At 41.9% G+C, this 14707-nt stretch overlaps 1 protein-coding gene across 1 annotated transcript; it reads left to right on the forward strand.

Annotated features, from left to right (window-relative positions):
* Positions 1-1834: 1834 nt before the first annotated feature.
* Positions 1835-5235, forward strand: LOC147607710 (protein indeterminate-domain 4, chloroplastic-like). The gene is made up of 3 exons (XM_086790359.1): positions 1835-2715; positions 2798-3194; positions 3685-5235. The coding sequence occupies exons 1-3, from the start codon at positions 2268-2270 to the stop codon at positions 5030-5032; spliced, it is 2193 nt and encodes a 730-aa protein (XP_086646485.1). The 5' UTR covers positions 1835-2267; the 3' UTR covers positions 5033-5235.
* The last annotated feature ends 9472 nt before the right edge of the window (positions 5236-14707 follow it).

Here is a 14707-nt window from a genome sequence, read left to right on the forward strand (position 1 = left end):
ATATGCTATAAATTGGATTGGAGGACAAAAAGGGACCATGCCCATTGCCCATTGAACTTGGGGAATTTCTTATATGTACGAAGCATGTGAATGGGGGGGATTGGTGTAGGTTGATAACAAGTGGAGTCTCTTGTTGTTGGATCGGTGCTCGAAAAAACTTAAGGTGAAAAAAATTCATCCCACAAAACTGAAGGTAATTTTTAATTTGCAGCTAAGGTAGTTTTTGAATAATTTATGGTTTTCAAAGATATTATACTACACTGGTATTTTTTATTGGTATTTTTTATTTGTAAAGGTGTACACGGGTAGGGTTTTTTTTTTTAAAGCACCCGGCCCCGGGTGATCGTTTTATTCGTCCGGCGCGAGGATGTTGACTCGAGCGTAAAAGTAATCCTTCTTTTATAATTAAAATAAGCGCGGAATTGTATTAAAGTGCAGTCTCCCGCTGTAATAGGCCTACATGTGGGGCATGGAGGTTTGATTTTAGACAGAGCAAGAGACAACGCATCATGCAAGGCGAGGCAATCCGTTCAGGATGAATCAGTAACTGAAGTGACTGAACACAGAGAGAGAGAGAGAGAGAGAGAGAGAGAGAGAGAGAGAGAGAAGTCTCAGAGGACTGTGCAGAGTCTGCAGACTGCAGACAGCAGCGTTGTTTTCTCTCGTGAGCCTGGCGCCTGCCTTTCAGCAATTCATGAACCGCAATTCCACCCAATGTCCCTTCCTGCGTCATGGTAAAAGAGCTCGAGCCCACGCATGATTTTGCTGCCTTTCCGGTAATACCATTACTGCATCACCACCACACGGCCCCATCGTCCCCACACTGCCACACACCGCACAGTGCACACTTCATTTTCTAAACTTTAGCTATCAGAAGAAAGAGAAGAAGATGCCATCGAGACTTAGTTAAATCGATGGGGCCGGTCAGCCTGCAAACTTGCAAAGGTCAAAAACATATGCGGAATTGCAACTTTTGGAATTTTTAGTAACTTTTATCACCGGAACCCTAAATTGACATGGATGATTAGATTCTACGGTTCTTATTGAATTGATTATTGCGTGCTCTTACAGTTCCTTTCCGACCCTAAATTAATACTAGTTTCTATTCAAACCCCCCAAAAAAAAGGCGAGTGTCGATTTTTGATACATGGTATCTCCGGTGCTTTCATGAAAACACCTCCTAATTAGAAAAACCGACGTCTTTTTTTAAATTGTAATTTTCACGACTAAATTGACAAAAACCTGCTATAATTTTGGCTTTCAAATTAAAGATTCAAGATTTCCAAAAATTAGTTATATAATCCGTCGGGTATCGGATATATCCTCTTTTTTTTCTTTCCACTGGTTAGAAAAAAGCTTTATTCCTGACACTGCTTAGCTCTTCATGTTAGTTGTTTTCTGGTTGCATGAATTACAAAATTTATAATTTGTTCGCATAAAAGGATACTGCCAAGCTAGGTACGAACTTCGAAGAGAGAAAAAAAAAGAAAGTCAAGTGGTATGTGTGAATTCATATGCAAGGTAAAAATGGGGCGATTTTGTATAAACTAAAAAGTTGCAAGCATGCACACTGATCTACCCACAGAGCCTGTAATTTACCGGGACAGGTCAGCTCCTGGCAACGGGTGGTACCGGTGCAGGCGGGGTTGAGGTGGCAGGGCCAAGGTAGAGCCACCTGGCAGCGAGGGCTGGAAAAACACAACGTTTACTTTCCACTAGTGTAGGTAGAGTCTAGCATCCTGTTGGTACAAATCTCAATCAGCTGCCACGCAGGCAAGAGCGCCTGTGTTTTCCTGCATTTTTGTCAATCTCCTTGTTGCTCTGTGATTTGTCGTGGTTCCCCGGCCCCACTCCGCCCATGGCCACAGAGAGAACCTAATCTTCTGCCGCTGTGCTGCTGTGCCCCCTCCGCTCCCGTGCTGTGCCGTGTGTCCTTCATTTCTGCTCTTTCTTTAGCCTCTCTCTTCCCCCTTTCGCCATAGCCCACCCCTCCACCCTGTCTAATCCTTCCCCACCTCAAGGCTCACTTACTAGCCCTGGGAGAATGCTTCTTTATTCTCTTCCTACCTGTAATATTGATCATTGATCTGCACCATATCAATGTGTAAGGTTAATCTTTCTTTTGTATTTACGTTAATCTTCGTCAACATTTGTTCAGCATGCAAATTGTATGTACAATCTTCCAACCTATTTACATCTAGTCTTTCCTAACTTCAGAAGAATGAAGGATTAGCCCACACTTTTTTTTTAATCCCCACCTCAGAATAATGCAAGGTTTCCCTGGCCACCGCACTAGTCTGCCTTCAGCCCATGATCATCATCACCTCAGAATGCTAGACATGGCTGCTTTCCTGAATCAGGGGGAGGCTAGTTTGATTCGAGACCAGTATACCCATGGCTTTGCTCCTGCTTTCTGTTCACCACAGTTTGCAGGCGTTGCACCTGCTCCTCATATTCATCCTCAATCTGTTGCTTTTAATGGTTTCATGAAAGTCGAGACCGTAGAAGGCGGGGCCGGTGAGCAGTCGGCTGTTACTAACGTAACGTCGGCGTCCGGTGAAGTTAGCGGATACGCATCGTCCGGTGAGAGGGAAACTACGACCACGACCACGGGAGGCGATGGCGGCAGCACCGTCCAGCCCAGCTCAATGGTTATTGACAGCAATGGATTGACTGTAGCGGTAAAGGCAAAGAGAAAGCTTCCGGGGATGCCAGGTACGTCAATAGCTAATTAATTAATGGTCAGCTTCTGTGGTAAATCATTGACGTTAATGAAGTATTATTGGTTTGGTGGCAGATCCGGACGCGGAGGTGATAGCTTTGTCGCCGAAGACGCTGTTGGCGACGAACAGATTTGTGTGCGAGATATGTAACAAGGGTTTCCAGCGTGATCAGAATTTGCAGCTGCACCGGAGGGGCCACAACTTGCCGTGGAAACTGAAGCAGAGGGGGAGCAAGGAGCCGAGGAAGAAGGTGTACGTGTGCCCGGAGACGGTGTGCGTGCACCACGACCCGGCGAGGGCGCTCGGGGATTTGACGGGCATCAAGAAGCATTTTAGCCGCAAGCACGGCGAGAAGAAGTGGAAGTGTGACAAATGCTCTAAGCGCTACGCCGTCCAGTCCGACTGGAAGGCGCACTCCAAGGTCTGCGGCACGCGAGAGTACCGCTGCGACTGCGGCACCCTCTTCTCTAGGTAACGCCCCCCCCCCCCCCCCCCCCCGCTCCTTCTTCTTCTCTCCCACACACACACACGGTCTCTCTCTCTCTCTCTCTCTCTCTCTCTCTCACACACACACACACACACACACACACACGGTCTCTCTCTCTCTCTCTCTCACACACACACAGTACACAGACGCACACTCTCTCAGTCTCTCGCACGCAGCGCATGCAGACGCTCTTAGTATAGTCATGCAAAGAGCAACATCTGCAAGACACGATCAAGATTAACAAGGTGGATGCCCGTTATATAGGTCTGATTGAATGAAAGTAATTTTGAATGATTGATAATTCCCCTACAACCATTCTCTGATCCGGTTGCCTCACGTTAATTATGAATGCTACCGTAAACACATCCTAATGCACCTCGACGTTATAGACGCTTACTACGTGAAATTTGCGATTTTTCAGCCAATTTGGGTTATAAATAGCTGACTAACCCATGTGCACGTTTGTGTTTGCAGACGCGATAGCTTCATCACACACAGAGCTTTTTGTGATGCGCTTGCAGAAGAAAGCGCGCTAAGGGTTAATCAGAGCGGAGGGAATCCATTCAATGCAGATTTTCCTGGCAACACCACATTTTCAACAGCTATGCTACAAGGGGTTCCTTTAGGCAACATGATTGGAGGAGTCCGTTCTTCATCCCATGCAAAAAGTCATGGGTTTCTTGAAACCTCTCTATTTGAGAACAGCCTAGTAGCTGACACAGCTACACCATCTTCACGCACAAGGCCACCCTTGTGGTTAAATCATGGAGCACCCGGCAGTATGATCAATGATCATCAGCAGTTAATCAGTAACCCTTCACAACTTGAACTTCCATTAAATCCTACACTATTGGACTCATATAATGGCATTGGAGGGTCCGGAAGCAGCCATTACTGTAGCAACCCAAGCTTATTACCACCTACTGCGACTAGTTTAGGGCAAGCTTATGGTCTAATGTATGGCAATAATGTTTCCGAACTTGACCTAGTGAGCAACGGCAGCAATGGGAATATTGCAGTGATGTCCAGCTTTAATGGCCTGCCAGCATTTACTTCAGTTCCAAGTGTTTATAATAAGCAAGTCCATGCACCTGATTCTCCTTCTTCTGCACAAATCTCAGCCACTTCTTTGCTACAAAAAGCTGCTCAGATGGGCAGTGTAACCTCAAGTAATCCCTCTCTTTTTAAAGGCGTCGGAATGGCAAATTCATCAGATAACTCAAACCCAATGTATTGGCCAACCTCATCAAATCAAGGCTGTAATGGCTCATCAAGCGTTGGTGCAAACCATTTTAGCAGAGGACCCTGTAATGGTTTTGGGGATAAGGGCAGCCCTATATTGAGTGTTGACGCAAGACGAAGCAATATCATGGATAGTGGAACTGGCATTCATGAAATGCTATCCTCTTTTAATGGTGGAGCATCTGCAGGCTTTTTCACGGGCGGTGAAATGAGTAATTTATCTTCTAGAGCAACCCCCAGTGTCATGGTTTATAACCTTCCCATATTGTCAACTGAATCTCCAAGAGTTCATTCTCAGCAGGCTTTAGTTGACCATAGATCATCAGCTGGATCAAAACATTCCTTAATGGGTTTGCCTGTATGCATCAAGGGAGAGGATGGAGCTGCAGCTGATAATTTTACAAGGGACTTTCTCGGCGTGAGAGGAGACAACGGCGTATTAGAAAGAATGGCAAAATCTCTCTCTCAAAGAGACCTTGGGATGGACTATCATTACAATATTTCGAAGGAAAATCTTAGCTCCGATGAAGAAAACATGAGCAGTCAATCCAAGGCAAAGTCATGGGACAATCAGCTATGATGTAGGCAATCGTGTTTCCTCTGATCAAACGCTCCATTAGAGCATCGTACGGCAGTATAAACAACCAGCTCGTGGTTTAAACGCCTCAAGTTTGCAAGTCTTGGTATGACAACCGTGCAGACTCTAGTGTACAGATTGTGGTATGTATTGCAGTGTTAAAAAACCGGCTTTCATTAATGTAATTTATAAGTTTTACTGAGACACTAAGATAGACCAATTAAGTGGAATTCTTATTAGCTCTACAATAAACTTGTTAGCTTTCCTCAAAGATTCTAATTTCTTTTAACTGCGTTCCTTTTGATCTTATATATAGACATACGAGTATCTTACCTTACAGTTTCTAGTGTACAGATTGTGTTATGTATTCCAATGGTAAATAAGAGGGGCTTTTATCGAGATAGTAAGATAGACCAATTTAATGAAATTCTGATTAGGTCGAAAATAAATTGTCTCACGCGATAGAAACCAAGCACGAACTCACACTATCTCTTTGCATTCACATGGCTACCCACCTTGACAACTTCTATGAGTTCCTCTCCACCACCCCGTGGGTGGGCAAGAGCGAGCTCTTTGTCATGTTCTCTCGTGAAGTCGACTTTGAAAAGTCGCTCGTCCTTGTATCCCAACATTATGAGACGCAGATTGCATACATGGAGCAATACTTGGCTTCCCACTCCATCTCCTTGCTCCATTGCCCTAATGATCGACGGGTGCCTGTTGAGTTTAAGTACATTCAACAATATGCCCGTCTCTATATCCAGCACCTTGAACGCTTCATCGACATCGGCATCCCCGCAGGAGGTTCCTGTACCTTCAATAAGCAGGAGGCGAAGAGGTCGGGAAAGGAAAATTTAGGAACTAGGTTCCTCTCGTACCCTGGGAGCCTGGGGGAGCAGTGCTAGAACAGTGCGAATTTTGAGCATGCACCGTTGCTGTAGAGTCCAAATTCGCACTATTTTGGCACAACTTCCCCAGCCCTTCAGGAGTAATTCTGATACATTGGATGACAAATAATGTATTTTTATACATGATTAAAGGTATTTTTATCTTGTAAATTACTGTTTCTCATAATCAATGTACTCAACTTAATTATAAATGCATCAGAAATGATTTTGAGTGGCTGGGGGAGCAGTGCCAGAACACTGCGAATTTTGAGCCTGCACCGCTACTGTAGAGCCCAAATTTGCACTGTTCTGGCATAGCTTTCCCAGCCCTCCAGGAGCAATTCTGATGCATTGGATGACAAATAATGTATTTTTACACATGATTAAAGGTATTTTTATCTTATAAATTATTATTTTTTATAATTAATGTACTCAACTTCATTATAAATGCATGAGAAATGATCCTGTGGGGGAGCAGTGCCACAACAGTTTGAATTTTGAGCGTGCACCGCCGTCGCGCAAAGCCTAAATTCGCACTATTCTGGCATAGCTTCCCCAGTCCTCCAGGAGCAATTCTGATGCATTGGATGATAAAAAAATGTAATTTTATACATGATTAAAGCCGTTTTTATCTTATAAACTATTGTTTCTCACAATTAGTGTACTCAACTTCATTATAAATGCATCAGAAATGATCCTGAGTGGCTAGGAGAGCAGTGCTAGAACAATGAAAATTTTGAGCCTGCATCGTCGCTACAGAGCCTAAATTCGCACTATTCTGGCATAGCTTCCCCAGTCCTCCAGGAGCAATTTTGATGCATTGGATGATAAATACTATATTTTTACGCATGATTAAAGGTGTTTTTATCTTGTAAACTAATGTTTCTCACAATTAGTGTGCTCAACTTCATTATAAATGCATCAGAAATGATCTTGAGTGGCTAGGGGAGAAGTGCCAGAACATTGCGAATTTTGAGCCTTGCAGAGGCCAAATTCGCACTGTTGTGGCACAGCTTCCTTAGTCCTCTAGGAGCATTTTTGATGACTTGGGTGACAAACTGGCACCACATGATAGACACTCCATGTTAAACAAACATGATGACACCGAGACATTGTAAGAGAAACTTAAAATTTTAATTATCAGAAGGTTACAAATGAAAGCTAGATAGGCTTCAGTTGTTTACAAAGGGGGGTTTGAAACAAAAGAGTTGCTTCAAAAAAAAGGTTAACATCTAAGATCTCTAGATCGTGTCTCGCTCGCCTCGAATGCGTCGAGCTAGTTGCATGTCCTTGGCAGATATGGTAATCCTCTTTGCACGTATTGCAAGGAGGTTGGTGTCTTTAAAAAGCCCAACAAGGTAAGCCTCAGAGGCTTCTTGCAATGCTTCAAGGGCAATCCCTTGCACACGGAACTCTGTTCTATATCGTTGGAGAATCTCCTTCACTGTGCGAGCGAAAGGGGATCTTCTTATCAGCAACTCAGTGTTCCTCTGATAAAACTTGATTTCTTGTAGAGCCCTATGTCCTTAGCGCATCCTTCTCCTTGGAGCTCTCTGTGTTGTGTTAGTGTGTTGGCGAGGTTGGGACTTCCTTGGCTTGAAGAGCTTGACCTTTCTACGCTTGCACGCACTTGCAGGAACCTCCTCTTGGTCTCTCTCATAGTCTGAATCCTCCTCCTCCTGTTGCTGTGGTACCTGTGTATCAAGTTCCTCCGGGTAGGTAGGGGACCCTGTCCTAGTAGTAGGGTCTTGCCACCTATGGTTTTGTGCAATGTAGGAATGTTTTCACCAACCCAGTCGAACTCCTCATCAAATCGACCTCTCTGTCTTGATGTCTGGGGTGGCTGCATTGTGGGGTCTTCTTCACACGCTTGCTCCCACTAGAAGGGCCTGCATGTGTGTGCGTTGGTGTTGCTATGGGAGGAGGATTGGTGGACTCTGGTGATCCCATTGGGCGTGTCCTAGAATCCAAGGGGTCACTCTCTTCCATGGTGTCGCCACAGTATGTGGTCGTTGGGTGCCTTGCATTGTGTTTTGTGAAGGCATGGTAACACGTGCGGTGTTCTTGGTGCGTGCCATATCCATGTACGTCTATGCTAGCGTGGTGATGTGCTGGTGTCCTTACGTGGGTGTCTACATAGATCTTGAGCTCAAGCTCTCTAAAAAAGTGAAATAAAAATGAAGTGAGAAGGAACTATTAATAGTTTTTTTTAAGGGAAAAAAAAACCTAACTAAACTTATTTTCTTAGCCTTATTACATCTAGATTTATGCTGGTGCTGCGTGCACAACCCAACGCCTCCCTTGTCTCCTCATTCGTGCATGCCAAGCACCATGCCTATGGGGAGCATTGGTCTGCAACCATTCAAGCCGAGCATGACTTTTTGCAGCCTTGCGTGCTAAAAACCAATTGAACATCTCTTGTAGATAGTTTGTACGTGTTCCTCCTGTGCAAAAGCTCCACCTCCATGTCTTATATTTTTGAAATAAACCCCTCTTTCTTTATAATGTGATTTCTCCATCCCTTGGGTACTCCACATGTCGAGAGCGATCCATACTTGTTCATGAAATACGCACCATGCGCATAAACTATGTGCTGTACACATGACAATAGAATTTAATTAGAAAAAGTCAAGGTTAAAACACCAGTTTATTTTTTTACTGTAGAACTTACCATATAGTGTGTTACTTTACTCTCTCCTCAAGCACCTATACTTTTGGTGAATTCTATGATATGTTGTTTGAATGATGCTCGTTCTTGGACAGTTGTGCTACTTTGATTCATAATGCGAACCATGTTATTGAAATTTATCCAAAGCTATTTGCACATATTTACAAGAGCTGGCATCGGACAATCTACATTTGTGGTGATTGCACACAGGACTCTCTAGAGTTCCCAAGTCTTCTCTGAATTCTCTATGTTTGCTGGCTTCTCCAAAATTCTCCTTGCCTTTGATCCAGTCATGAAGACCTTTTGAGAAACCTTGTATGACATACCAGAGGCCTACTTATTCACTTCAATTTTCACGTTTCCGCCATGGCAGCCCAGAGAATTTAAAAGATGCTCTAATTTACCAAGGGCTACATTTTTCCTCTCTTGTGTAGACATTGTGAATGCATAATCGATATGGCACTTAAGCAATCGATCAAAGATTCTCATGAATGCATGAAGTGTGCAAAAGTGAATATTTTTTAGTGAAAAATTAATGATGGGGCTCCAATTTGAATTCGTGTTTGGTTCTCCTAGCATATTAGGAGACATGACACCTTTCACCCATCTTGCATTTGTTGTTCCTCATCTTCATTAGTTGACTCGGTTGGATCTACTACATCTTCTTCTTGTTGCTTCTTCCCTTTCTTGGGACCTTTCGAGGCATCCTTCCCAACAGAACCAACCTTATGTATACCTTTTCCATTTGGTTGTTTCTCATCTTCATCAGTTGACTCGGTTGGATCTACTGCATCTTCTTGTTGATTCTTCCCTTTCTTGGGACCTTTCGAGGTATCCTTCCCAACAGAACCAACTTTATGTATACCTTTTCCAGTTGTCCTTTTCTGCCTAGGAATATCAATATGAGCATTGCAGTATGGACAAGGCCATCTTTATGTCGCCCCGTAAGCACAACCCATCATGCATTAATTGTCTTCAAATCTCCCCCAAGATGCCAATCCACCTTGAACTTTCCTATGTTTAGAAGCAGAGTAATAGTGCATAAACACCATGAAGCTTTTACAAAGGGGGAGGCTTCTATTTATAGGAAAAAGTGAGCCTCTAACCAAGCAAACTGATTCTAGAATTTTCCAGATCAGTTTTTGACCATTTTTAGGTCAGTTTAGCTTACTTTTTGGATCTAGTTGAAACAGGAGAGAGGAGAGATGAAAATATTGTTGAAATATACAAGTGAATAGGGTGTGTACGAGAACAAGCCCTTGGCTAGAGGCTGTAAAAGAGAATGTGTAAATGTGAGAGAACCTATGAAAAGGTGAGAAGAATCTATTGGGAAAGAATAAAGGGTAGCATGAGAAGATTTAGGAAGTGGAGAGATATTCTAGGAGAGGTGGAGAGAATCAAGCAAAAGAGGTGGAGTGAATCAAGGAGAAATCAGTGGGATTAGATGCTTGGATGTAAACTCTATAAATTGAGGCATTGGCCTAATGAGAACTTGCTGGTTTTTGATTATCCATGCCTACATTAAGCTATTAGTTAATTACTCACTAATCATATCTTAATTATCATCTAATCACTTTGTTAATGATATTGATTCTAGCATTTGATCCACCTTAGCTCATCACATTGCTGTAATTTTAACATGGTATCAAAGCCAAGGCTAGAATCCATCAAGTTTATGAGCCCATTATCTAGTTAATTAGGATTAGTAGTAGATAATCAGGAAATAATCAAATTTTGTTATTTTCAAGAAGCTTTATGTACCCCCAGCCACCAGTGGGAGGAGCTCTCCCTCTCCTTGTAGGCTCAAAATTAGCCCAAACCTCTTTAGCCACACATAGCCAGCCTCTCCATCATTCAGCTCATCAAATCAGAAGCGCAAACCGCTGGCGCATTCAGGAGAAATAACGATTTTGTCAAGCGCTTGTTTCTGGGAGAGTAAAATTGAGATCTTCTCTTCCACAGATCAAATGGGTCTAATTTCTCTTAGCCCCGGGGGTTTTCAAGCATGCTCTACAAGCTAGTGAAGTCAGAAATTGATTTGATCAAGTCTATAGTGAGATCCAAGCTCTTCATCAAATCTGCTGGTGACTTTGGTAAAACAGAGATTAAGAATTCAATGTTTGGTCAAATCTTGTGTTTTTGGCTTAATTCTCTACTAGACTAATTGCCATTGATGGCCTTGAAAGGATTTGAGCTCATTTGAACTCTAAGGCCTCAGATCTGGGCTCCCCGCATACTCTGTTTTTTACACACAAAACAGAGGATAAATTTGCTAATCAATGATTAATCATCAGTACTAATCATTATATTTTGGTACAATTGAGGGTTCAAATTAACCATTAGGTATCTGATACACATCCCTATAACTTCATATTGTAATTCGGAGATGGTTTGATACTCCAACCATTCCATACAAATTGGTTACCCTTGATTTAATGTAATTTCTGGTAAAATTATAGTGATAAACTTGTGGTAATCATCATTTTGCATTTAACCCTTGGTTAATGCCTGCAAATCACACTCAAATTCAAGATTATTCACAGCCAGAGTTGCATTTGGGAATGTGCATAAGAATGAATTCTATATGCATTATGTATTGGGCACATTACATCAGTGTAAAAATGGGATCAGACACTGTCCTTCCAGAATAAGGCAAGAGGTAAGACCTCCCGCATAGATTTGGGTTTGCATTGCATAATAACACAAGATAAACATCAAAAGACTAAAAGAACTGTCAACAAAACATTTAAACATGTTGCTCACATGGAGCAAGAAGAACTGACGGACAAGCTCATGGTCCCATGAAAGAAGAAGAATTTTCCAAGAGGAAGATCCACACCAAGAAGAAAAGCTAAAGGAAGCATTGAAGGAAGACATGGACACGTGAAGAGAAGTGGCCACAAGAAGACTGCAAGAAGAGGAAGACATGGACGCGTGAAGAGAAGCTGCCACGACAAGAAGAGTGAAGTCAAGAGAAGATGTGAGGCTCCAAAGAGTGAGGAGCCATGTGAAAATCTCTGAGAGAGAGAGAGAGAGAGAGAGAGAGAGGGAGACCCCACAACCCAATGTAACCTGCCCCAACAAAGTAAAACCACCTCTGAGCCACCGATGATGTAGGCCACGTGGTAGATGTATGTGTGAGCACTTTAGTCAAGGTCATGGGCACTTGTAGTATCCTTGGACAGAGAGAGAGAGAGAGAGAGAGAGTGTCAAGGACTGAGTTTAGGGACTTGAGGCACTGGTAGAGAGAAACTTGGACAGAGAGAGAGAGAGAGAGAGTGTCAAGGACTGAGTTTAGGGACTTGAGGCACTGGGAGAGAGAAACTTGGTATAGGGTCCATGTGTGCTAAGATTGTTCACTTGAGGGGAGGTGTGCTAGGCACTGGTCGCGGACTATCAAGTAAGAGGGAAACTTGGTATAGGGTCTAGGTGTGCTAGGATTATTCACTTGAGGGGAGGTGTTGAAATATACAAGTGAATAGGGTGTGTGCGGGAACAAGCCCTTGGCTAGAGGCTGTAAAAGAGAATGTGTAAATGTGAGAGAACTTGTAAAAAGGTGAGAAGAATCTACTGGGAGAGAATAAAGGGTAGCATGAGAAGATTTAGGAAGTGTGGAGATATTCTGGGAGAGGTGGAGAGAATCAAGCAAAAGAGATGGAGTGAATCAAGGAGAAATCAGTGGGATTAGATGCTTGGATGTAAACTCTATAAATTGAGACATTGGCCTAATGAGAACTTGGTGGTTTTTGATTATCCATGCCTACATTAAGCTATTAGTTAATTACTCACTAATCACATCTTAATTATCATCTACTCACTTTGTTAATGATGTTGATTCTAGCATTTGATCTACCATAGCTCATCACATTGCTATAATTTTAACAAATATCTCATTATTTGTGAGTTTAAAACTCATCTACACATGTGAAATAGGTGCCTCCTTCATGAGGGGAATTCCCCACACTGAGGCATCAAAAATGCATCATTTCCTCTAAATATCTCTTCTTTTTTAACTAATAAACCTTGTCCTTAGTCAACTCTTCATCTTATGTGAGTATTTACTCATTTTTGGGGGATTTTCTTTTATTCTTCAATTTATCTCCTCCCTACATTTGGATTAATCTTATTGGTCCATAGGAACCTTAATCCAAAATTTTCAGAAAATCTGGACCCTCGAGATTATAAGGTCCTTTTTACCTATTTTCAATTAATTCCAATTGCACATTGGAAAGTTCTTTTTGAATTTTCAGAAAATCTGGACCCTCGGGATTATAAGGTCCTTTTTACCTATTTTCAATTAATTCCAATTGCACATTGGAAAGTTCTTTTTGAATTTCTATTTCAGGGGAAATCATTTTGAATCCAAAATTTTCAGAAAATCTGGACCCTCGGGATTATAAGGTCCTTTTTACCTATTTTCAATTAATTCCAATTGCACATTGGAAAGTTCTTTTTGAATTTCTGTTTCAGGGGAAATCATTTTAAACACTAGGAAGATTTTTATATCCAAAACTATCTCAATTTTGAATTACCTCCCTCTAGACATTTTTTCTCTCTAAGCCAAAACAGGGTAAAACAAGATCTTTCTTTTATTTTAGAGAAGGGAATAATTATAAGATCAAAAAGGGAGGTTCTTACGCATGTACACCTCAAAAGCTGGAGGGAGGAATCTTATAGGAACTTACTTGCCTTGAGCTAGAGTTGCCCCCAAAAGACCACCTAGCTATGTGGCCAACCATGGTTGACACCGAGGCTAGTCACAATGTCTTGCCTTAAGAGACATGGACCTTGTTAAACAACCCACCCCTCACACCATACACATTAAAACAATTCCCAATCCATGATTGTTGGTTGTTTTGATGTGGAGTTTTTCATTGGATCTAAACCTCCATCTTGCCAGCTTTATGTGACTCTCATAGGTATAATGAAAGAATGCATTATCCTCGGAAGGGGATGAATCGCAACTACTAATTGCATAGCCATTTGGCAAAGACTAACTACAACACTTGAGCTCTCCTATGGAATGGTTACCATACTCTTAGTGAATGAGGATATTCCAAACCCTTCAACATCCCAAGCCTCATCGTCTAGCCATGCCCTCTAGCCATAGTGGAGAAATCTCCCCCTGGGTGAGTGTGGCCCCTCATACTGCTCACCCATATTCAAATATATTGATGCTTTATTTTACAAAAAGATATTCCAAAAATAAAGCCTTATAGATTTTAGAGTCTTTGAGCATACAAGCTCCTTCCAAAAATATAGCAAGCCTAATTATAGAGTTGTGGGCCTTCCAAAAGCATAGAATACTAATTGGTATATACAAAGGTTTGAGGCTAAGGCCTTCCAAATATATAAATGCCAAATATGAAAACCTAAGAGGTGATCAAATTTCTTCCAAGATATCTCATTTGCGTCCAACACATGTTCCAACACATGTTCCACCCGCGACTAACACATACTCTGCCACTCAATCATCACCTACACCAAAATAATATTAGTCAATGCACACAGTCGATTAAACACATTAATCTTGACTATATCATACCAGTGCTGCACACAGGTGATTAAACATATTAGTCCTGAAAATGGATATAAATAACATACATAAATACTAACCTGATCTACATACTTCACATATAAAATTAAAATAATGGCATCACACACATTCTTATGTGAAAGCAATGACGCATGGGCATCCAAACTTGACCATAGAGTTCACAACTAACATTCCCTCTTGCTCAAGTTACAATTATCAATTGCGTGTATGGTATGAGTGGATGAGATTTTGGTAAGAACAAAAAAATCTTTCTCGCACACACAAGATACTTGACATAAGTGTTGCCAAATACATGTTGTGGTGGTCTCATGTGGTCAATATTAGACTCAGGTTCTAGACATTCTTCTTCATCTACTAATTTAGGAAGTTTTTCTAGCATAGGATTATGAGAAGGTAGAGGTCCCTTGAATGGTCTCAAAAGCCTAACATATGGAAAGAATTATGAATACACCAATTAGAAGGTAGCTCCAATTTAAAGGAATTATGATTAATGTTTGCAATGATCTTGAAAGGTCCATAAAATCTAAGAGCTAGCTTAACTACAAGGTTGGTCTCTACAAACTTGA

This window comes from Cibotium barometz, chromosome 55 (genome assembly GCF_041138505.1).
Source record: "Cibotium barometz isolate CiBa-2024 chromosome 55, ASM4113850v1, whole genome shotgun sequence".
Lineage (NCBI taxonomy): Eukaryota > Viridiplantae > Streptophyta > Polypodiopsida > Cyatheales > Cibotiaceae > Cibotium > Cibotium barometz.

Excerpts from the sequence above, each read along its gene's own strand:
- LOC147607710 (XM_086790359.1), top strand. The coding sequence starts at position 2,268 with ATGCAAGGTTTCCCTGGCCACCGCACTAGTCTGCCTTCAGCCCATGAT. Across the intron at positions 2,716-2,797 it reads AAAGCTTCCGGGGATGCCAG|ATCCGGACGCGGAGGTGATA; the intron begins GTACGTCAATAG and ends GTTTGGTGGCAG. Across the intron at positions 3,195-3,684 it reads TGCGGCACCCTCTTCTCTAG|ACGCGATAGCTTCATCACAC; the intron begins GTAACGCCCCCC and ends TTGTGTTTGCAG.